This window comes from Corvus cornix, chromosome 1A, assembly GCF_000738735.6.
Source record: "Corvus cornix cornix isolate S_Up_H32 chromosome 1A, ASM73873v5, whole genome shotgun sequence".
NCBI lineage: Eukaryota > Metazoa > Chordata > Aves > Passeriformes > Corvidae > Corvus > Corvus cornix.
In genome coordinates, this window is record NC_047057.1 from 464,298 (window position 1) to 487,560 (window position 23,263).

A 23,263-nucleotide genomic window follows, 5' to 3' on the forward strand; every position below is an offset into this window, starting at 1 on the left:
GGACAGCAAAAGGGACAGCGGGACAGGAGCCCAGACAGACATGGAGTGAAAGCAACGCCTACGGCACCAGGAGGACCACTGGACACGGCAGGAGAGCAGGAAAAGCACGGAAAGGGAAGTGCCACCAAACTGTCCCCCCTGTCACCCAGCACCCGTTCCCACGGCACAGAGCCACCCTGCCCCAGCTGGGGGCACGGATCTGTGCCAAGCTCAGCGAGCCATGGTGGCAGGAGGAGCCATCCTGCTCCAGCAGCCGCTCCTGGTCCCGCCGGGAGCAGCCGGATCCGGGCAGATCCCACGGGAAGGGACTGCAAACCCGGGTGGGTGCCTGGCACGGCCGTGGGACGGGCACAGCCCTGGGACGGGCAGCACCTCACTCCGCTCCCTGGGGCACTCGCTCAGGCCTGGCTCCATCCCTGTCCCGCAAACACCCGGAACACTGCGGGCTCTCCTGGGATCGGCATCGCACTGGGCGCCGGAGGGAGCCCCCAAGCCTGCGGCAGCTCCAGCAGCACCTGCCCCAAATCCCGCTGTGACACGGGGTCAGGGAGCCCCCTCGGGGCCGGGGCACAGCGGGCAGGAAACCCCGGTCTGGGGACACCAGTGCCCTGCAGTGCTGTCCCACTGCCCCATGGAGCTGTCCCAGTGCCCCTCGCTGCTGTCCCAGTGCCCCGCGCTGCTGTCCCAGTGCCCCATGGAGCTGTCCCAGTGCCCCATGGAGCTGTCCCAGTGCCCCTCGCTGCTGTCCCAGTGCCCTGTGGTGCTGTCCCAGTGCCCCTCGCTGCTGTCCCAGTGCCCCTCGCTGCTGTCCCAGTGCCCCTCGCTGCTGTCCCAGTGCCCTGTGGTGCTGTCCCAGTGCCCCATGGAGCTGTCCCAGTGCCCTGTGGTGCTGTCCCAGTGCCCCGCAGTGCTGTCCCAGTGCCCTGTGGTGCTGTCCCAGTGCCCCGCAGTGCTGTCCCAGTGCCCCATGGAGCTGTCCCAGTGCCCTGTGGTGCTGTCCCAGCCTGGCCAAGGCTCCCCCATCGGATCAGCCCGGCTGTGGGATCATTCTTGGCACTCCGTGCTGGGGGAAGAGGAGCTCAGCTGAGGGGATGGCACATGGGGACACAAGCACACACCCACAGTGACACTGCAGGGGCCAGCAGGGCACGAGAGCTCCAGGGCACAGCGCTGCTGTCCCCAGCCTCCTGCCGGGGCATCCAGCTGGGCTTTCCCTCTCTGCCATCCCCAAGGAGCCTCCCAGCTCCATGTGCTGAGCCCAGCTGGCCCCGAGCAGGGCTCTGAGGGGACAGCAGGGGGGTTGGTGGCCTCAGCTCCAGGAGAAGCTGCAGCTCCTGAGGCCCCCAGGCTCGGGCACAGGACCCAGCACAGACACGGACACAGCACCAGGCCAGTGCCCTGAGGACAGCTCCAGGCTGCTGTCCTGGCCCCGCTGGCCCGTGTCCCTGCAGCTGTCCCAGCCCCACTCTCACAGATGGCCCGTGAGCACTGGGCTCTGGAGCAGCTCTCCACAGGGCGATCCCACAGGGCTGAGCGCAGAGCCAGAGTCCGGGAGTGCCAGGGAGCAGGGAATGTTTGCATGGATCGAGCAGCACCCATGTGAGCTGCTGGTCTCCCTCCCAAGGCAGCAGGAGCCAGGACATGGAAGCCGCAGCAGGAGCTCCTTGGCTCATTGAGGATCCGAGTGGGATTTGTGCCTGGAAGCACTCGGGAAGGCAGCGGGGCACGGAGCCAGGCGCTGCCCACGGGTCCCCCTCGGCTCTGCCAGCACAGGGAGCAGGACTCGGCTGAGCTCTGAGGGGCCAGGGACGGCGGGACACCCACCTGTGCTCCCCCCGTGATGGGGATGGTGCAGGTCAGCAGGTTCCCGATGACGTTCTCCAGGGACACACTCAGCCCGTCCACGTAGATGGTGTAGATCAGCCCCAGGCTGTTCTGGAGAGGGGAGCAGAGCAGGGATGAGCAGGGCCAGGAGCTGGGGACACTCCCAGGGCTCATCCCTGGCCACAAACGCACCCTGGGAATGCTGCTCCAGGCCTTCCCCATCCACAGGAGTGGGATATTCCAGCCAGGAGCACATCCCCGTCCCTGCACTGACCCCACGGAGCAGAGGACGTGTCCCCAAGGCCAGGGATCCAGGGAACAGCACCGAGGGCCTTCCCAAAGCTCCACGAGCAGAGGTGACCAGGGCAGCCGGGCTGCTCCAGCTCCCAGCACTCCCAGTCCCACACAACCCCCAGGGAAGGGATGGCAGCAGATCCTTCCCCAGCGAGGGCTGGCTGAGATGCCCAAAATGTGGGCGATGGCCTTGCCAGCACACCTGGGCTCTGGTCAGCCCTGGGTGGTCCCTGTGGGCCCCTTCCCACACAGCCAGCCTGTTCCAACTGGGAACCAACAGCAGCCCCGGCTCAGAGGGAGTCTGGGGGCACCAGCACAGGGCTGGGAATGAGGAATTGGAGGAATTTGTCTTCCAGGCACCCTCAGGGTGTTGTTTTCAAACCATCTGCCCATGGCAGCGAGGAAAAGGCAAAACACAAATACTGGGATTTGGAGAGCAGGGCCAGGGAGGCTCTGGAACGCTGGAATAATGAGGGAAGAGCAGGATAAACCCCTGCCCACTGGAATAACGAGGGAAGAGCAGGATAAACCCCTGCCCAATGGAATAACAGGGAAGAGCAGGATAAACCCCTGCCTGCTGGAATAACGAGGGAAGATGAAACTCAGACTCTTGGACTAAACTCAAACCACTAAGGACTGGACTAAGGAGCTGGGAACCGTTTCCGTGCAGTCCCAGGGGAGCAGCTGGCAGGACATGTCTGTCTCTGGGAACAAGTGAGGTGACCCCTGTCCCCTGGAGTCGCCCCAGCTTTTGCCTGCCAGGACCCCGCTCTGCTCTCCCAGGCTCAGGAAAACAAACAGATCCTGTATTTCAGAGAATTCCCACTCCACAGAAGGCCAGGGATACCTCCCACTGTGCCAGGCTGCTCCAGCCCCAATGTCCAGCCTGGCCTTGGCCACTGCCAGGGATCCAGGGGCAGCCCCAGCTGCTCTGGGCACCCTGGGCCAGGGCCTGCCCACCCTCCCAGCCAGCAATTCCCAATTCCCAATCTCCCATCCAGCCCTGCCCTCTGGCACTGGGAAGCCATTCCCTGGCTCCTGGCCCTCCAGGCCTTGGCCCCAGTCCCTCTGCAGCTCTCCTGGAGCCCCTTCAGGCCCTGCAAGAGGCTCTCAGCTCTCCCTGCAGCCCTCACTTCTCCAGGCTGGACACTCCCAGCCCCATCCCCATGGATACAATCTGTCCAGCTCCCAGCCCCAGCCCTCTCAAGTCCTTCCCAGGCACACAAAGCAGCACCTTTGGAGCCAGCACAGCTGGCACAGACAATGCTCCCAGGAACGAGCTGTTCCTTGCAGTTTTCCCTGAGTGGGGCTGGCAGCTGCTCCGTGTCCTGCAGCCGTTCGGGATCAGCGGCAGCTGCCGACCCCGCAGCTCCGGGGTGCCAAGGGCAGGATGGGGCCAGGCTCCCACGGGGGCTGTGCCAGCGTGTTCCCACTGCCACAGCCAGGAAGGCTTTCCCAGAACAGCTCCCCTCTCCCCCGAGCACGAAGGCTGTCCCCATCCCCAACTCACCCGGAACACCTCGGCGTGGTCCAGCCGCGACACCAGCACCAGGCTCTTGGGGGCAAAGAGCTGGGCAGGCTGCACGGGGGCCGAGGCCTCCTCCTCCTCCTCCTCACCATTCCTGGCGTGGCTCTGGGGCTGGGGAGACACAAACCAGCGTGGGCTGGGGGTTACAGGGTGCCCTTCCCTCTCCCGAGTTCCCGGTGCCAGCGTCCGGATTCCCCAGGCCCAGGGAAGGCAGAACCCCTGGCCAGAGCTAAATCCAGCTGGGTGCTTCCCTATCAGCACTGCTGACCACCCTTCCCACCCATCCGTGGATTCCTGTGGCACAGGGAAGGCAGAACCCCTGGCCAGAGCTGAACCCAGCCGGATCCTTCCCCGCCAGCCCCGTCCCCGTGTCCCCAGGTCCCCGTGTCCCCGGTACCTGCGGGCTCTCCACGGCCTCCCAGAAGGTGAAGCAGGCGCAGTAGTGCCGCTCCGAGTTGATGTCGGTCAGCACGGCCACGAAGAAGGTTGGGGGGTTCCTCTCGGGGAAGAGCTGCCACCCGCTGGGCTGGCAGAACTGCGGAGGGACGGCAGCGGGCTCGGGGGGCTGCCAGCCCTCACCCCACACCGGGCAATCCCAACCCGACCCCCAGTCCCACGTGGCCCATGGGGAAGGGCAGCTCCACGGTCCGGGAGCAGGGAGAGCACGGGGCAGAGCCCCCCGGGCTCCTGGAACCTCCCAACCCCGCTGGACCGGCTCTGGGAATTCCCAAACCCCCTCCTGTCCGCAGGGACAACAGGAGCTGCCTGGAGAACCCCAAACTGGGAGGAATTGTGAGGGGAAAGCCCGGCTGGGCTGGGCTGAGGCTCCTGGCACCGACACCCCCAGGATCAATGGGGTTTGCACAGCCCCCCACGGCACTGAGACCCCAAACTCTGCACCAAGACCCGCAGGCTCTGCACAGCCCCCCAAACCCTGCACACCCCCAGCCTGCCGTGTGCCAGACATCCCACGCCAGCACCACCCAGAGCCCAGAAGGAAAGGGGACACGTGGGACACGGCTCTGGAGTGGCTCCAGGAGGTGGCACCACTCTCCCGGGACAAACACCGGCCCGGCTGTGCCATCGTCACCGAACGAGCTGCTGGCACTGCCCAAAGCCCCGCCCAGGGCCGGGGTAATTCCAGCCGGTGGCCCCAGGACTCCCCCGGCTTGCCGGGTCTCAGGGGGCTTTTCTTTATTTCCTCAGGGCTGCATTTGGCTGCTGGGGAGCTGTGGAAAATTCCCGAGGCGCGGGGCAGCCTGGCTCCTCGCCGGGCTCGCTGAGGACATGGGGAATCCAGCACATCCCGGGACGAGAACGAGGTACCGGGACCGGGCACGCACAGGAATCCTGCTCCAGCTCCCTCAGGAATCCAAGGTGGTTTCCCAGCTGTCCACCACTCCCCGTGCTCACAGTGCCCACGGATCCCCCTCTCCTGCCCGGGAGGAGCCCACGGGACAGGAGCTCAGCCTTGTCCGGATCCTCGGGATGGCAGCAGGAGGGAGGGGAGGAAAAAGCACCCCAGGAGCTGCATCCCAGATTCTGTGTCCCTGAAAAGCGGCAACCGGGGCCTCTCCATCCCGGTGCCTCCTGCCCGGGTCCCGGCTGGAGCTCAGGGGGAGGTTTGGCTCAGCAGAACATCGGGATGAGCACACAGTGTCACTGTCCCGGTGCCACTGTCCCTGTGTGGGAGTTCCCCTCACTGCTCCCAGCCCCACACAGAGCTCTCCAGAGAGATCTCCTGGCACTGCGGGAATGAGGAGCCCAGAGCACGCGGAGCTGCCGGGGAACAGATCAGGGAATCCTGGAATGGTTGGGTGGGAAGGGAGCTCAGAGCCCCTCCAGTGCCAGCCCTGCCATGGGCAGGGACACCTCCCACTGTGCCAGGCTGCTCCAGCCCCAATGTCCAGCCTTTCCTTGGCCACTGCCAGGGATCCAGGGGCAGCCCCAGCTGCTCTGGGAATTCCATTCCAGCCCCTCCCCACCCTCCCAGCCAGGAATTCCTTCCCAAGATCCCATCTAAATCTCCCCTCTTTTAGTTTAAAACCATCCCCCTTGTCCCGGCTCCCAGCCAGCATTCCCGAGTGTCACATCCCAGACAGGGATGCGCTCCAGGACCGTGGTGTCACCCTTCCCTGTGGGGACAGGAGCGGTGGGAGGCCTTGGACACCCCACCAAGCCAGCTGGGAATTCTCCCCAAGCTGTGGGATACGGAGTCAGCTTCCTAAAAATGGCACCTGCTGAGAGGATGGGTCACCTCAAACCAGCAGGTGACACCTGGATCAGGTGACGCCGTGGGAGCACACGGAAATGCCGGAGTCGCTCCCAGCCCAGCCTGAGCTCACTCAATCCCACCCGGATAACTCATCCAGCAGGAGCCCCATGACATCACCCCCCCTGCCCCACCTCACCCAGATCCTCCAGGAAGGAAAACCACGGGAATGGGCACAGCTGGCAGGGGCAGGACAGGTGTCCCTGGGGTCAGCCCGACCTGACCGATGGTGGCACCCGGCACTCGGCCACCCTGAGGTGCCACAGGTGAAGGGAGGCAAAGCCACAGATCCCCACGGATAGAGCAGGATCATGAAATTGCTTGGGTTGGAAAAACCCCTCGGAGCCCATCCAGTCCAACCGTTCCCAGCTCTGCCAAGGCCACCACTGCCCGTGTCCCCAAGTGCCACATCCACAGGGGTTTGAAGTCCCTGCAGGGATGGGCACTCCAGACCTCCCTGGGCAGCTGGGCCAGGGCTGCACAGTCCTTTCCAGGAGGAATTTCCCCCATCTCCACCCCGAGCTTCCCTCAGGCCGTTCCCTCTCTCCTGTCCCTGTTCCCCGCGAGCAGAGCCCGACCCCCTCGGCTGCCCCCTCCTCCCTCACCAGTTCTTCCCCAGTTACTCCACAGCCTTTCCCAAGGATTCACTTGGTGAGGATCCCGCCCGTGATGTCCCAAGCCATGTTCCTGGGCATTTATTTTTCCTGCTGGTCCCACCCAGGGGGCAGCGTGGGGGTGCCTCTCCTCCCTCTGGAGTGTTCCCAAAACAGCCGCCAGCTCCGAGGGCTCGGCTACGGCTGCCGCCCCCGGATCCGCCCTGCCAGGAGAGGTCTGGGCATTGGCATGGCCAGGCTGGACATTGGGGCTGGAGCAGCCTGGCCACAGTGGGAGGTGTCCCTGCCATGGCAGGGCTGGCACTGGAGGAGCTCTGAGGTCCCTTCCCACCCAAACCAGTCTGGAATTCCATGGGCACGCCAGGTGAGGCTCAGCCACCAGTGCCCAAACACAACCAGCAGTGTTCCCATCCTCTGGCAGTGGAGACCCCCAGCCTGTCCCAACCCCTCCTGTCCCAACAATCCCCTTCAGTCGGGGCTGGACACAGCGATTTCCTACAGACACCTCTGACCTGGCCCCCGGAGCAAACCTTGGACACAGCTGTGCTCACCTCATCAAGGAATCCTGGAATGGTTGGGTGGGAAGGGAGCTCAGAGCCCCTCCAGTGCCAGCCCTGCCATGGCAGGGACACCTCCCACTGTGCCAGGCTGCTCCAGCCCCAATGTCCAGCCTGGCCTTGGGCACTGCCAGGGATCCAGGGGCAGCCCCAGCTGCTCTGGGCACCCTGGGCCAGGGCCTGCCCACCCTCCCAGCCAGCAATTCCCAATTGCCAATCTCCCATCCAGCCCTGCCCTCTGGCACTGGGAAGCCATTCCCTGGCTCCTGGCCCTCCAGTCCCTCTGCAGCTCTCCTGGAGCCCCTTTAGGCCCTGGAAGCTGCTGGATGTCCAAGAATGCTGGCAGAGGCGGAGCAGGTCTGGACACATCCAGCAGGTGCCAAAACCATCCCAGAGCTGCCCCAGGACACGGAAAATCCCAGACCGAGACCTGTGCGATCATGGCATGGAAGGACACAAGGCCTCAGTGCCAAGGAAGGATCCAAAAGGGAGAGTGGGAATGGCCCTGAGCCTCACTGGAGCACAGAGAGCCCCCGGATTTCCAGGAATCTCCACTCCCATCCCTCCTTGTGCAGCCGATCCCACCGGGATCCCTCTGTTCCAGCAGTGACCCAGCTGCTCCCTGGGACTGCCCTCCCCAGGCAGGGCACAGCTCTGGCAGGCAGGGAGAGGCTCCCACAGCGATTTATCCGCATCCCGTGCCTGTCCCCACAGGAGCTCCATCCATTACAACGAGACATTCCCGTTGGGAATTGCTGCCAGACGCTGCGCACGGCCAGGAGCTCCAAACCCCATCTCCCTGCACACCCCAGGAACCCTTTTTTCCCCCAAAAGCTGTCAGGAGGATCAGCCCTGACCGCAGTGTCACGTGCCCCCCAGCCCCGGGATGGGCTCCCGCGGATTTTCGGGGCTGCCTTGGGATCAGCCCCGCACGCTGCTCCCCCGGGACACCCTCACAGCTTGTGGGAAGCCCTGGAGCCACCCCTGGCCCCCAACAGGACAGGGCTCCAACTGTTTAAATTCCAGGGATTTTTTGGCTGGACAGTTTGACCCTTGGGAAAAAAAGCAGCTTTGCTCCTGCTTGGGACAGTTCCCAAGTCCCTGCAGACACCAGGAAACTCGGAGCAGAAAAATAAAAATAACGTTGTGTTTTTGCCTCGGATGAAACAGCCCGGAAAGGTCCCAAATTGTGCTGGAATTTCAGGGAACATGCGACGGGAAGAGGAGCTGGACACTGCCAGTCCCACTGACAATGGGAAGAGGAGCCAGGGGCCCCAGTGACCCCAGTGATGATGGGCAGGGACACCTCCCACTGTGCCAGGCTGCTCCAGCCCCAAAGTCCAGCCTGGCCTTGGCCACTGCCAGGGATCCAGGGGCAGCCACAGCTGCTCTGGGAATTCTATCCCAGCCCCTCCCCACCGTCCCAGCCAGGAATTCCTGCCCCATATCCCATCTAAAGTTTTTCCAGCCCTGGCACAGCTGCCCAGGGCAGGGGTGGAGTCCCCATCCCTGCAGGGATTTCAAAGCCCTGTGGATGTGGCACTTGGGGACATGGGCAGCAGTGGCCTTGGCACCACTGAGTGCACTCAGAGGGATTTTCCAACCCAAATAAATCCGTGATTCCACGAACTCCAGGGGCGAGGGAGCAGCTTCCAGAGGGGGTCTGGCGGTCTGTCCCAGCCCACCCTTGTCCCTGGGAATGGAGCTCCAGCCCCTCCCTCAGGGCCCTCAGAGCTCCAGGGCAGGGACTGGGAAGAGCTTCCACTCCAGTTCCGCAATGAGGGGAACAATGCCACTGTCCTGGATTAGCTGGAGCCGGTCTGGAGGATCCCCACAGCAGCACATCCCAGAATGACCCACTCCGAGCTGGCCCCAGAGCTCTCCTGAGAGCCAGTGACCGTGTCCAGAGGGCTGGGAGGATCCAGCCAGGGCAGGGCACTGGGAAAGGCCTGGCCACGCTCCTGAGGGGCTGTGGACACCAAGGCTGCATCCACGGCTCCTCCAGGAGCCATTCCAGCATCCCAGCGGCTGATCCCGGAAAAGGAGGGGTAGCAGAGGCCGGGACAGGAGCCAGCACGGCAGATCCCACCGTTTCTGGAGAGTTCTGGAGCTGGAGCTGCATCCAGGGCAGGTGGGAATTGCTCCCTCACAGCCCCCCAGTCACACCCTGTGGGACATGTCCCGGTGTCCCCCTGGTGTCCCCGGGGCAGCCACTCACCAGCTCGATGCCCTGTGGGAAGGGGTTGTCCTCCCAGTCCTTCTCCGGGAAGCGCTGCAGGATCTGTCCCTGCCCATCCCCGCTCCCTGCGGAGACAAGACAGGATTAGAGGGCAGCAGGTACCCCCCCACCCCACCTCGGAATGCCAGGCTGGAACAACACTGGGATGCTCCAGCTCTCCAGGGACAGGGCAGCGCAGGAGAGAGCCCGGCCCTTGCACAGGCTCAGCAGCACTGCCCGCTCCGGCAGGGAACAGCGGGGATTCCAAGCTCCCAGAGCCTTATCGGGAGGTGGGAACGGCCCTGGAGCAGCAGCTCCGGTCCCACTCCAGCCAGAACCTCCTTCCTTGTGATGCCAACACGGACAGCACCCCCGATCCGAGCTGCCATTCCCTGCTCCTCATCTCCCTGCTGCCCTTTCCCCACACAATCCTGCCCCAGGATTTGCTTTCGGGTTCCCAACAGCTCCTGTTTCCCTGGGGCTTTATGGAGCACTGGCAGCACTCCAAACCCTCACCTGCCCCCCAGCCCACACCACTCCAGACCCTAAATCCTTGAGTTTCCCGATGGAACTGGCCTGGACAGCAGGGCAGGGGGGGCATTCCGGGAGCAGCCGGCTCTGGGCCAGCCTGAGGTGCTGGTGGAACCAATTGCTCCTGTCACAGCCCCTGCCAGGCTGCCCACGTCCTTCCAGAGACACAGCCGCTCACGGATCCAGCTGGGAATCACAAATCCCGAGGATTCTGGCCCAGCCACGAGGGCAGGCAGCCCCGGGACAGGGAGAGGGGGGATATTCCAGCCCCTCCGGAGCTGCTGAGGGATTATTGCATCTCCAGGGGACCACCCGGGGCATCTCCCATCCCGGCTGGCTTTGGGAGCCGGGTCCTGGCCATGGAATGGGGCTGGGAAAGCAGGAGGAGCACCAGGGAAGGGCTATTTTGGGAGGCCAGCCATGTCCCCAGGGCCCTGCTGACCGCCCGGTAGCCACAGCTGGATTTAGCAGGACCAGGAGAGGGAAAGGGAAAGGGGCCATTTATAGCCCCAGGCCCAAAATGGAAAGGTCGGAGCCAAACTGGGCACAGAATACCCACAGGGACTGGGTTAACAGGGATTGTGTCAACCAGATCCTGCCTGGCCACGTGCTCCCACACCACAGCCCTGCTCCCACAGCCCTGCTCCATCACCACATCCCTCTGGAGGCACCCCTGGCTCCGAGAGCTCCCAGCCCTGGCAAAGGCTGCCTGCTCCCAGTGCCCGGGGCCTGGCTCAAGCTCCAGACAGGAAAATCCCTTGAGATCCACACGTCAGGATTACGGTTCCAATGGCTCCAAGCTGTGCCCTCCCCATCCAGCCCTGCCACGGCTCCACTGGAACATCCTCAGTTAAAGAGAAACCAATACAAGATCAGGGAATCCTGGAATGGTTGGGTGGGAAGGGAGCTCAGAGTCCCTCCAGTGCCAGCCCTGCCATGGCAGGGACACCTCCCACTGTGCCAGGCTGCTCCAGCCCCAATGTCCAGCCTGGCCTTGGCCACTGCCAGGGATCCAGGGGCAGCCCCAGCTGCTCTGGGCACCCTGGGCCAGGGCCTGCCCACCCTCCCAGCCAGCAATTCCCAATTCCCAATCTCCCATCCAGCCCTGCCCTCTGGCACTGGGAAGCCATTCCCTGGCTCCTGGCCCTCCAGGCCTTGGCCCCAGTCCCTCTCCAGCTCTCCTGGAGCCCCTTTAGGCCCTGCAAGGGGCTCTCAGCTCTCCCTGGAGCTTCTCCTCTCCAGGGGAGCACCCCCAGCTCTCCCAGCCTGGCTCCAGAGCAGAGGGGCTCCAGCCCTGCAGCAGCTCCGGGGCCTCTCTGGGCTCTCTCCAGCAGCTCCAGGTCCTGCTGCTGTGTCCCCAGGGCTGGGGCAGCTCTGCAGGTGGGCTCTCACCTGAGGGGGCACAGGGGCAGAATCCCCCCTCCCCTGCTGCCCACTGGGATCAGCCCAGCGCTGGGGGGGTCTCAGGCTCATCATCCTCAACACAAACAAAAATCATTCCAAGGGCTGTTGAGAACAATGGGAATCTTGACTCCCAGGGTTTTCCCAGAGCCAGGAGCTGCCACTCTGCAGCCAGCTGCGGGCAGGTACATCCTGATTTAGGGACTGTCCCCACCAGCCTGACTCGGGAACCCTGGACACCCCCGGCACTTCCCTCAGCTGCTCCTCGGGCAGCCCGGGCCCAGCTTTCCCACTTCCCACCATTCAGCTCCGTATCGGGCCGTGGGATCGGCGCGTCCCTTCCTGCCCGGGAGAGCTGGACCTGCCCCATCCATTCTCCTGCCATCCCAGCTGAGATTCCTGGGAAAGCAGGAGATTCCTGGGAAAACACGTGTGCCTGTGAACCTCGGCCTCCCCGCAGCTGCTGCGCTGCTCCTTCCTTCCTGCTGCTCCTGCGGGGCTGGGGGACACCTGGGGGAGCCCGGCCCCTCCCTGGCTGCACTGGCAAGGGCACGGGATGTTGTTGTGACACAGGAAATTCTAAATAAGCCCAGGGTTAAACACTGAGCTGAGCCACGGCACAGGATGACCCCGGCTGGGAGCGCCGGCACGCCGGGACACTGCTGGACACTGCCGGGAACGGCCGCTGCTCCGGACAGGGGTCATGGACACACGAGCGCCGTCCCTCGCTCCCAGCGTCCCCGAAATGATGGGACAAGAGGAGCTGGGCCTGAGCACTGCGCAGAGACCCAGCCAGGCATCCGCCTCCCCGGCCTGGAGTGTTCCCAGACCCTGCAGGAGGTGCCCAGCGTCCCTGGAAAATCCCTGGTGGGTTCACAGCAGGGGCACGGCAGCCCCAGTCCATCCCAGCCCCACAGCCAGGGAAGCCACGGGGTCAGCACAGGGAACCGGCCTTGCAGCGGCTCCTGCAGCCCTTCCCTGAGGAGCTGGGTGAGGTGGAGAGAGGGGAGAAGGGAATTTTCACAGGGATTTTAGGCAAAGGAGCTTATTTGGAACAAGCCCTGTGCCACCCCTCACACCCAACATCCTCTGCTGAGGGTGACCAAGAGCACAGGGAGGTGTTTCACCACCAGCACGGGACCACTGGAAAGGGTCAGTCCAGCCAGTCCCAAGGAAAGGTTCCTCTGCAGGCCTGGACACGACTCCCACACCCCCGAACCTCAGAAATTCGGGATGAAATCATCCAGGGGAACACAAAGCTCAGACAACACAGTGCTGGAGCTGGCACAGGTCACCCAGAGCAGCTGGGGCTGCCCTGGATCCCTGGCAGTGCCCAAGGCCAGGCTGGACATTGGGGCTGGAGCAGCCTGGCACAGTGGGAGGGGTCCACGAAACTGGATGAGCCTTAAGGTCCTTCCCACCCAGACCATTCCACAATTCCATGTCCTCCCCACAGGAACCAGAGCTGCTCCAGCCCTCCTTCCCCCCCGGCTCCAACCTGGACGTCATGTCCAGCCAGGAGAGAGTGTGGAACCACTTTAAAAACATTCAGTTACTTCAGGTATCTCAAATTATTCCAGAAATGTTCATTTCACACCATCCATGATTCTCCAGCTCCCCCCAGCTTCGGGGGCAGCTTCATCCCTGCCTGCAAGTGTCAGCTGAGGCTTCCGAGAGCTCCTTGCTGCAGGAATTATTTATAAACTCAGCTGCTTTCAAGCACCAGAAAACCCTTGGTGCTCCAAAGCCCTGCCTGGAGTCCCCGAGGTGGCTCCTGCACAGGCAGGGACAGACCAGGCACGAGGCCACACAACCTGCCAGGACCTGGAGCTGCTGCCAAGGGCCCTCGGAGCCGAGCGCTGATCCCAGCCCAGCCCGGAGCTGCTCCAGCACGGAGCGAGTCAGGCCCAGCCCCAGCACGGAGCAGGGCACCAATGGGGCTCCTGGAACGAGGCAGGATCCACGTATCCCTGTGGCAGCATCAAACAGGGATTGGGAAATGGCCTGCAAGGCCTGGGAGCGATTGCATCAACCAACGCCAACCAACGCCAACCAACGCCAACCAAGGTGGCAGGAGCAGTGCCAGCGATCCCTGCCCCACCCCTGGAAACACTCCAGGCCAGGCTGGACATTGGGGCTGGAGCAGCCTGGCACAGTGGGAGGTGTCCCTGCCATGGCAGGGCTGGCACTGGAGGGGCTCTGAGCTCCCTTCCCACCCAGCCATTCCAGGATTCCCAGGTGTGTCTCACCAACCTGAGCACAGCCAGCCCATCCCTCACCCCTCTGTTCACCGGGAATCATCACCTGAGTGGGGAGCTGGGATATTCCAGCCCTGGCCATCAGCTCCTCCCTCCCGGAGAGCGGGAGCAGGGGCACGGACAGGGATTGAGCCATCCCATCCCATCCCATCCCATCCCGGCCCTGCAGCCCCCCGCCCCAAGCCCACCCAGAACAACACCCGAGTGTCTGCTCCGGGGACAAAGGGGCCTCTGTTCCCTGTGACGTGTTCCCGCCGGGGGGACGGAGAATGGCTTTTCTATGGAGGGAACAAAGGGGCCGTGTGTGGGGCTGGGGGTGGCCCCGCTGCTCTGGCCACCGCCAGGAAAGCCCACCCGGCCAGGGCGAGCACACGGTCCCTGTCCCTGCTCCTGGCCACCGGCAGCCACCAGCATGGGATGGGACAGCCCTGTCCCCACCAGCACCAACGGTGGGTGCTGGCAGCTCCCTGTGCCAGCCACGGCAGCTCCCGGGATCCCTGCGGCTGGAAAAGCCCTCCCAGCCCATCCAGTCCCAGCTCTGCCCCATCCCCACCTTGGCCCCAGCCCAGAGCCCTCAGTGCCACCTCCAGGAATTCCTTGGACACCTGCAGGGATGGGCACTCCAAACGCCCCTGGGCAATGCAATCCCTGTTCCAGTGCTGGACAATCCTTTCCATGGAGAAATTCTCCCTGAAGTGGCACCTACTGGACCCCCAGTGTCCCCTCCACCTGTCCCCAGGGCCACACCCCTCCTGTGGCACGGCCGCTGTGCCCCCTGAACGGGACAAGAGAATGAAAAGACCCAAGGAATAATATCCCACTCGTGGTTCTCTCTCCACGTTACAGTGAAACTCCACAGGACAGGGAGCTCGGCAAGGACAAAGCCCTTCCCAGGCAGCAGGAACCTGCAGGAGCAGGGTGACAGGGACACCTCTGGCTCTGCCAGCGGGATTTGGGGCAAAAGTCTCCACAAAGTCACACCCGGAACAGCAATTCCTGTCCTGAGTGCAGCTAAAAAAAGGGAAAAACTTCGGAAAAAGCACCTCATTCCGTGTTTATGGTCACCTCGGTGATGTCTGAGGATGTGCTTGACCCGCTGGACACAGGGAAGATAAGGATCACCCAGGGACGATAAGGATCACCCACAGCCTGGGACACGGAGCTGGGCGACAAAGCAAACTGTCTGCATGCAATTCCAGGCTGGAAAAGCCCCATCCAGCCATGGAACGCAAACCCCTGCACCCCAGGGCCACTCGCTCCCAGTTACAACATCCAGGAGCGGCATCAGGGGGACATCACTGCCCCGCCGGAGCGGGGTGCTGGGACTGGGGGCATTCCCAGCACTGCACTTCCATGGAGCACGGCTCCCATTCCCAATGGATTTCAGGGAATCATGGCTTTGGGAGGCTCTGGATGAGCCAAACAGCAACGGGCTGTTTGTAGGGAGCTGAAATAAGGGAAGTGAAGGAGGGGCCAGCGCTGCGGCCCCTCACCCTGGCTCAGTCCTGTCCTGGGAGGTCATCATTCCTCAAACCTCTCCCTAATCCCTCTCAGCCTCAGCAGAAGTGTTGGAGAGAGCCATCTCCCGCTGGATGCAGCCCGGGGGCAGCGCCAGGTGCCCTGCCAGGACCTGGGGGTGCAGACTCCCAGGGATCAGGGACGCTGGCAAATCTTTGGCACAGAGTGCGGCTGGAAAATCCCAGGAGCCTGGGGAATGTGGGGTTCTCTGTTCTCCCACCAGCCCGAATCCTGCAGGAAGGTCCACTCAGATCCCCCTACGCAGAGGAATCCACTGCTTATCCCACACACGGCACTTTGGGGATGGCACTCAGGACATGTCCCAAAGGGTCAGGGAAGATCCCGGGATCTGGGAATGGCGGGTGAAGAGGGAGCAGCCAGGTATGGAATCACCGCTGTCCTGGCAGGGGACAGATCCTGAGAGATTCCCACCATCCCCACACAAACCTGGGCTGGGAGTGCTCGGCACAGCCCGGCTAGAGCCCGGCTGCTCCCTGATGCCGTGCCAAGGGAGAGCCGTGTTTATCTTTGGAAACATTAAGGCAGGAGAGGAAGTAATTAAATTTAAAAAACCCCGCCTGCTTCCGAGAGCTCGGCCCAGGAAAGCGCTGCGGGCCCGGAGCGTTCCTGGCAGCGAGACACGGACACGGCCCCGCAGCTGCCGCTGCTCGCCCGGAGCCACGGCTGGAGCAGGAAGCTTCTCCATAAATCCCTGGGGAACACGGCCCCACAGCGCCTCAAACCGCCTCCAACCTCCCCAAACCGCCTCCAACCGCCTCCAACCGCCTCACGCACGCGGCAGGAGCCGGAGATCCCTTTGGAGGAGCCCTCCAGGAGCACTGGAAGCTGTGAGGGCCCAGGAGCTGCTTTAAGGGATCCCAGGTGACCTCAGAAGGTCCCGTTGGACCCCAAATTCTCTGGGATTCTACCAAGAGCAGCCAGGTGACAGTGACACCCAGCTGGGTGGAGAACGCCCAGGAGGGGCTCCAGGAGAGCTGCAGAGGGACTGGGGCCAAGGCATGGAGGGCCAGGAGCCAGGGAATGGCTTCCCAGTGCCAGAGGGCAGGGCTGGATGGGAGATTGGCAATTGGCAATTGCTGGCTGGGAGGGTGGGCAGGCCCTGGCCCAGGGTGCCCAGAGCAGCTGGGGCTGCCCCTGGATCCCTGGCAGTGGCCAAGGCCAGGCTGGACATTGGGGCTGGAGCAGCCTGGCACAGTGGGAGGTGTCCCTGCCATGGCAGGGCTGGCACTGGAGGGGCTCTGAGCTCCCTTCCCACCCAAACATTCCAGGACTCCATGATGCCACGACCTGGAGCTGGCTGGGCACTGTGGCTCAGTTCCCTGGGGAGGAGGATCCCAGTGTCCATCAGGAGTGCCGCTGTCCGGCCGCGGCTCCGTGGCCAGAGCTGCTAAAAGCATTTTGGGGAGAAACTTCTGCTATTTTTACCTGATGCCAAATTCCAGCTGCCTCCCAGGGGAGCCATTCCCAGCTCCCCTGGCACCCCAGGTGATAATTATGGGGCTGCCAACATTTACCCACGGCCTAAAAACAGCCCCGGCTGCTCCCATGGCCCCTCCTGCCCTGCAGGAAAAATATGTGGGAATTATGGAATGGGTTGGGGTGGAAGGGAGCTCAGAGCTCCTCCAGTGCCAGCCCTGCCATGGCAGGGACACCTCCCACTGTGCCAGGCTGCTCCAGCCCCAATGTCCAGCCTGGCCTTGGCCACTGCCAGGGATCCAGGGGCAGCCCCAGCTGCTCTGGGCACCCTGGGCCAGGGCCTGCCCACCCTCCCAGCCAGCAATTCCCAATTGCCAATCTCCCACCCAGCCCTGCCCTCTGGCACTGGGAAGCCATTCCCTGGCTCCTGGCCCTCCAGGCCTTGGCCCCAGTCCCTCTGCAGCTCTCCTGGAGCCCCTTTAGGCCCTGCAAGGGGCTCGCAGCTCTCCCTGGAGCTTCTCCTCCCCAGGGGAGCACCCCCAGCTCTCCCAGCCTGGCTCCAGAGCTGTTCCCAGCCAGCAAAGGGATGCACAGGGACAATGGGACAGGATCCAGCCACAGAGCAGCTCTGAGCTCCAGGACAAAAGGCCTCAGTGCCAGCCGCTCTCCCATCCGAGCCGGGCAATTCCCTGCAGAGCAGCCAAGGACAGAGGGAAACCCCAAACCCAAACCCCAGCCAGGGCCGTGCCTCACGGATCACACGCGGGTGCCCAAGCCCCTCCCTGCTCCGTCCTGCCAGGGAACAGGGAATGATCCAAGCCCTGGCTCAGTTAGTCTCGACCCTACAGGGATCATTTCCCCCCATGCTCTGCCAGCATCAACATCTCCCACAAGGGCAGAAGGAGCTTTTGTTCCCTGGTCCCACACAGGCGGCAGCCGCAGGGCCGGAGCTGCCGCCGGAGCGTGGCACATCCAGGGGGAAACTGCAGGGAGGGACAACGACAGGAACGGCCGGGTAGGAACGGAGAAGTGGGAATCAGGTCAGATTCCACAGGGGCCTCAGGCGGGCTCGGCAGCGCCAGAGCCACCAGAACTGCAACGGGAGGAAATGTCCCATCAGTACGGGAACTTTGAGAATTCCTTGAGAACGCCACTGAGGGGTCCCCGAGTGCCACATCCACATGGCTTTGAAATCCCTGCAGGGATGGGCACTCCAAAGCTCCCTGGGCAGCTGTGCCAGGGCTGGACATTCCCCACCATCCACCCTGAGCTTCCCCTGGCCCAGCCTGAGGCCGTTCCCTCTCTCCTGTCCCTGTTCCCTGGCAGCAGAGCCCGACCCCGCCTGGCCCTCCCGACAGGGAGTTGTAGGAAACCACCTTCCTCAGCTTTCCAAACATCTCTGCAGGAATTCCCAGCCCTGGGAATACCGGACACACCCCCAGGTGGAGCTGACAGCCCGCTCCTGCAGACAATTCCTGCGGGAATCAGCCGGGGGCTCTCGCTGCTCCCGTGCGGAATCAGGGCGGCACCGTCCATCCCTGGCACTGTCTGACCTCCTTCCTGCCCGGGGCTGCTGAGCTCACCTTGATCCCATCCCGGAGCTTATCCCTGTCCTTCCCAATCACCTGCCTGTCCAGAGGGAGCCCAGCTGCCGCTCCCTGGGCTCATCCTGCGTGAAGCCACCAGAGTTGTGCTCATCCCTAAAGCCAGCCCGCGGCACGGCCCCGCCAGAGCCGGGCGAGGCTGAAGCCAACGATTGTGCTCGGCTGGGCCCTGACAGAGGCGCTGGGTGAGGGACAGCTGGGCAGTGTCCCCGAGCCCTGCCGAGGGACAGCGAGGCCCGAGCAGCGTCACCTGCCCGCGGTTCCAGCTCCTTGCCTGCCCCTGGAGAGCTCACTGCCAGCTGTCCCCGCCGAAGGGCATCAAAGCTGGCACGTGAAGGTGAGGATGAGCATGGGCATCCTGACGGGAATTTGCTGCGGGACTGCCCAGGTCTCGTGAACAGGAGCACGGCTGGGACTGCAGGTACCTCACAAACACCAAATACCAGGGCAAGGTCCTAAAACCAGGGCAGAGACTTTTCCCACATAAAACTGCGACGTTATGGCAGCTTTGGAGCAGAGCTGACTTAGAATCAGGGAATTGTTTGGGTTGGAAAAGTATCAGGTCCGACCATTCCCAGCACTGCCAAGGCCACCACTGACCCTGTCCCCAAGTGACTCCACCCCTGCCCTGGGCAGCTGGGCCAGGGCTGCACAGCCCTTTCCAGGAGGGAATTCCCCAGCATCCAACCTGAGCCTCCCCTCTCTCCTGTCCCTGTTCCCTGGGATCAGAGCCCGATTTCCCCCCCGGCTGCCCCCTCCTGTCAGGGACTTGTGCAGAGCCACAAGGTCCCCCCGGAGCCTCCTTTGCTCCAGCCTGAGCCCCTTTCCAGCTCCATCAGCCGCTCCTGGGGCTCCAGACCCTTCCCAGCTCCCTGCCCTGGACAGGAGCACTGGGAGGTTTCAGAGGGACAGTGTGCAGGAGGCCGCTGTCACTGCTCCCCCTGGATGCAGGGCCGAGCCCCTCGGAGCATCCCGGCTGGGATCACTGGGATCAGACGGGCACGGCCCCAGCCCTGCTCTGGGAAGGGTGTGACAGTGACAGTGAGACACAAGTGGCCTTATCTGGACCATCAGCAGAGCCCCGGCCGGGGCAGGAAGATGCTGCAGAGCTCACGGAGAAGCTGCTTTGCTGCACTTCCTGCAGCTCCCCACAGAAACATCTCGGCTGCTCGCACACCACACTCAGCTCTTCCTCCCCAAAAACTCCCTCCCGCTGCCTCGTCTCGATCAAAGAGCTCACAGACACAAAAATAACGTGCAAGGCTCTCCGGATCCCAGCGACGAGGCCGCGGGAGCTGCCAAACGTGCGGCTGCTCCCTGCCAGGGGACACGTGGCACTCGGAGCCACTCCATGAACAAAAACCTCTGGAACTGGTGTGGGAGGCAGGGAGAGGGAGGGCCCTCACTGCTGCTCCCCACATGCCCCGACCCCCATCCACTGCCTGCCCCTGAAACCAGTCCCCAAATCCTCCCACAGGGTCCCCAAATCCTCCCACAGGGTCCCACCAGTCCCCAAATCCTCCCACAGGGTCCCACCAGTCCCCAAACCCCCCCACAGGGTCCCACCAGTCCCCAAATCCTCCCACAGGGTCCCCAAACCCCTCACAGGGTCCCACCAGTCCCCAAATCCTCCCACAGGGTCCCCAAACCCCCTCACAGGGTCCCACCAGTCCCCAAATCCTCTGGGCCTCCCCTGGGACCAGCTGCCACGGCGGAAGGGATGAACACGCTGTGGATATGGGAAGGATCATTCCCAGGAGCAGGAATTCCCTGCCCCGAGGCCTGCAGGCTCTCCGAGCTCGGGTTTGCCACAACAGCAGCATTTAGTGGTCAGGAGCTCCGGAGCCACAGCAGGAACAGAGCGGCCCTGGAGGCATCAGCGCCACGATCCCGGAGAGAGGTGGGAGAAAAGCTCCTCCAGATCCTGTCCAATCCCTGCGGATCATCCCTGATCCCCCCAGGTGTCCCAGGGAACCAAACCAAAGGGGTTTTCGGGGTTAACTCCTCCCCCTGCAGCCCGGGCAGCTCCAGGGCAGCTCCAGTTTGGGGTTTGTTTGTGTTTTTAGCACCCATGAAACCGCAGCTGCTGCGCCAGCCCAGCGCTGGGAACGGGAAAAGGGAACCGGCTGCAAGGAAAGGCTTCGGATTCAGGGAGAAACACGAGCTGGGGCCGGAGAGACCAGAGAGAAAAGTGCTAAATCCTCCTTGCAGCAAATAAAATATCACAAACGGGACAAGGATCTGGTACAACAGCTGGGTTAGGTCCGTGTCCAGCTCACCTTCAGCCACCTCCCCAAAGCAGGGACGGGTACACTCCAAGGAACACCGAACAACCTCCCTGGCCACAGCAGCAGGGAATTCTGGCAAGGAAATCCAGCTGGACACGGGAATGTCCCCTCCAAAGGGGGAGAAACGACCAGCCCAGAGCTCCATCTCTGATTTCCCTGCTCCACGTCCAGCCTGACCCATCCCACACCGATAACAACAACGTTCATTCCGACATGGAAAAGGAGGGGCAGCCAGGATGGTGTCCAGGGCAGGGAGCTGGGGAGGGGCTGGAGCCCCAGGAGCGGCTGAGGGAGCTGGAAAGGGGCTCAGGCTGGAGCAAAGGAGGCTCAGGGGGACCTTGTGGCTCTGCACAAGTCCCTGACAGGAGGGGCAGCCGGGGGGGTCGGGCTCTGCTGCAGGGAACAGGGACAGGAGGAGAGGGAACGGCCTCAGGCTGGGCCAGGGGAGGGGCAGGGTGGGCATCAGCAGGAATTTCCCCATGGAAAGGGTGCTCCCATCCCTGCAGGGATTTAAAATCCATGTGGATGTGGCACTTGGGAACATGGGCAGTGGTGGCCTTGGCAGCACTGGGAACGGTTGGACTGGGTGGGCTCCGAGGGGTTTTCCAACCTAAACAACCCCGAGATTCCATAATGAATCTCTCCCCATCCACAAACACACCTCGCTGGAGCTGGAGGGGCTCAGGCCCAGCTCAGGCCCAACCCCGGCCCTCAGCCCTGGCACTGCCCGAGGACAGCTCTGAGCCCTGTCACTGTCACTGTCCGGCCTCTGACCACGGGGTGGGACCCGCAGCCCACGGAGCTGCTCCTCCGGGCACGACTTCAAAGGGAAGGAGACGAGGATTAATGGAGCAGCTGGGATCGGAGGAGCCACAGTTCCCAGGCCGCTGGATGCAGCTGGAAGCTGTGCGGGCTGGTGGGAGGGGTGACCCCTTCCACAGGCACCCAGTGGCTGCACATGGAATCAGGGAACCCCAGACTGCTCTGGGTGGGAAGGACCTTAAACATCACCCAGTGCCAGCCCTGCCATGGCAGGGACACCTCCCACTGTGCCAGGCTGCTCCAGCCCCAATGTCCAGCCTGGCCTTGGCCACTGCCAGGGATCCAGGGGCAGCCCCAGCTGCTCTGGGCACCCTGGGCCAGGGCCTGCCCACCCTCCCAGCCAGCAATTCCCAATTGCCAATCTCCCATCCAGCCCTGCCCTCTGGCACTGGGAAGCCATTCCCTGGCTCCTGGCCCTCCATGCCTTGGCCCCAGTCCCTCTGCAGCTCTCCTGGAGCCCCTTTAGGCCCTGCAAGGGGCTCGCAGCTCTCCCTGGAGCTTCTCCTCTCCAGGGGAGCACCCCCACCTCTCCCAGCCTGGCTCCAGAGGGGCTCCATGCCTGGAGCAGCTCCAGGGCCTCTCTGGATTTGCCCCCTGTGCACATCCCCACCTTTCCCGCAGCAGGGCACGTGGCTGGGAGCATCTCTGCACGTGGCAGGGCCATTCCCCACCTCTCTTTCCCTGAGCAAATATTGACCCAGCAAACAGCTCCACCACTGCTGCCAACCCCGGGGGCTTTTCCACGGCCAGGATTTTGCTGGACGTTCCCAGAACCGGCTGAGTCAAACCTGAGTCACTCGGCCACGGCCACACACGACAGAGTGCCACGGATGGGTCCCACCAGGAGAGCTGGAACCCAACCCAACCCAACCACGGGAGGGACAGCAGCGGGATGAGCCCTGAGAGCCCTGCCCTGGCCTGTGGATCCACCTCAGCTTCTCCCAGCAGGAACTAACTCCAGCCCCAGGAGCTGCCAGCACCCCAGGAAGGGCAGGAGTGTCCTGAGTCCTGTCTGTGCCCTCACTCCTCACACAACCCACACAAAAACCACCCCAAAACCTGCCCCAAACACCTCACGGAAAGAGGCAGCTCCGAGCACGGAGCAGCTGCCTCCTGTGCCACCCTCCTCCTCCTCCTACGGAGCCACCGAGCCCCAGGCTGGGCTGAGTGAGGAGCTTTCTGTGCAGGGAGGGCACAAACGTGGGGTGATGAGCACAGAAATAGAGAAACCACCGCGATTTCCCGAGGCCTCTGAGCAGCCTCGGCATCATCTACACCCAACCTGACACCCACAGGACAGCAGCACCTCCCGGCTCTCCGGGACTGCAGCAGGGATCAGTCCTGGAATGTTTGGGTGGGAAGGGACCTCAGAGCCCCTCCAGTGCCAGCCCTGCCATGGCAGGGACACCTCCCACTGTGCCAGGCTGCTCCAGCCCCAATGTCCAGCCTGGCCTTGGCCACTGCCAGGGATCCAGGGCAGCCCCAGCTGCTCTGGGCACCCTGGGCCAGGGCCTGCCCACCCTCCCAGCCAGCAATTCCCAATTCCCAATCTCCCATCCAGCCCTGCCATCCGGCAGCGTAAAGCCTCTGGGAAATCCCAAATTGATCCCAAGCCAGGTCTTGGCTCCCATCATCCAGGCTGTGCCCATTCAGTGCTCCCTATCCAAAATTTCCAGACTCCTTCAGCCACACAGTTTGGAATTGAACTGTCCTGGACTCTCAGAGCACAGGGGATGCACAGAGAAAACCCCTCAGATCCCAAGGTAGAACCAGGCACAATCCCAGCTCTGGGAAGCCGTCATCTGTCTGCGGCGCTGGGAAGAGCCAGGAGAATTAAAAACATCCATTTCCAGGGAATAACATGAGCAATCAGCACACAGTAAAACAGACACTGGCATGGAAGGATCCGATTCCCACTGCCAGGAGCATTGAGCTCCACACTTTTCCCTGGAGCCCCTGTCCCACACAGCCCCACGGAGCGGGCCGGGTGTCGGGCACAGCTGGGGGACACGGGGACGCCGTGCCAGGCAGGTGGGGTGTCCCTGCTCTGCATTCCCGGACACAGCCCCTGCGGCTCCACAAACCAGGAAAAGCATC

General features: G+C 63.3%; 1 protein-coding gene across 1 annotated transcript in view; it reads right to left on the reverse strand.

Moving 5' to 3' along the window:
* SBF1 (SET binding factor 1) overlaps positions 1–23,263 on the reverse strand; it is a 54,163-nt gene that overhangs the window by 27,113 nt on the left and 3,787 nt on the right. Inside the window, 4 exon segments of the mRNA XM_039570759.1 lie at positions 1,825–1,935; positions 3,629–3,757; positions 4,044–4,181; positions 9,308–9,393. Of these exon segments, the coding sequence (XP_039426693.1) occupies positions 1,825–1,935; positions 3,629–3,757; positions 4,044–4,181; positions 9,308–9,393 (464 nt within the window).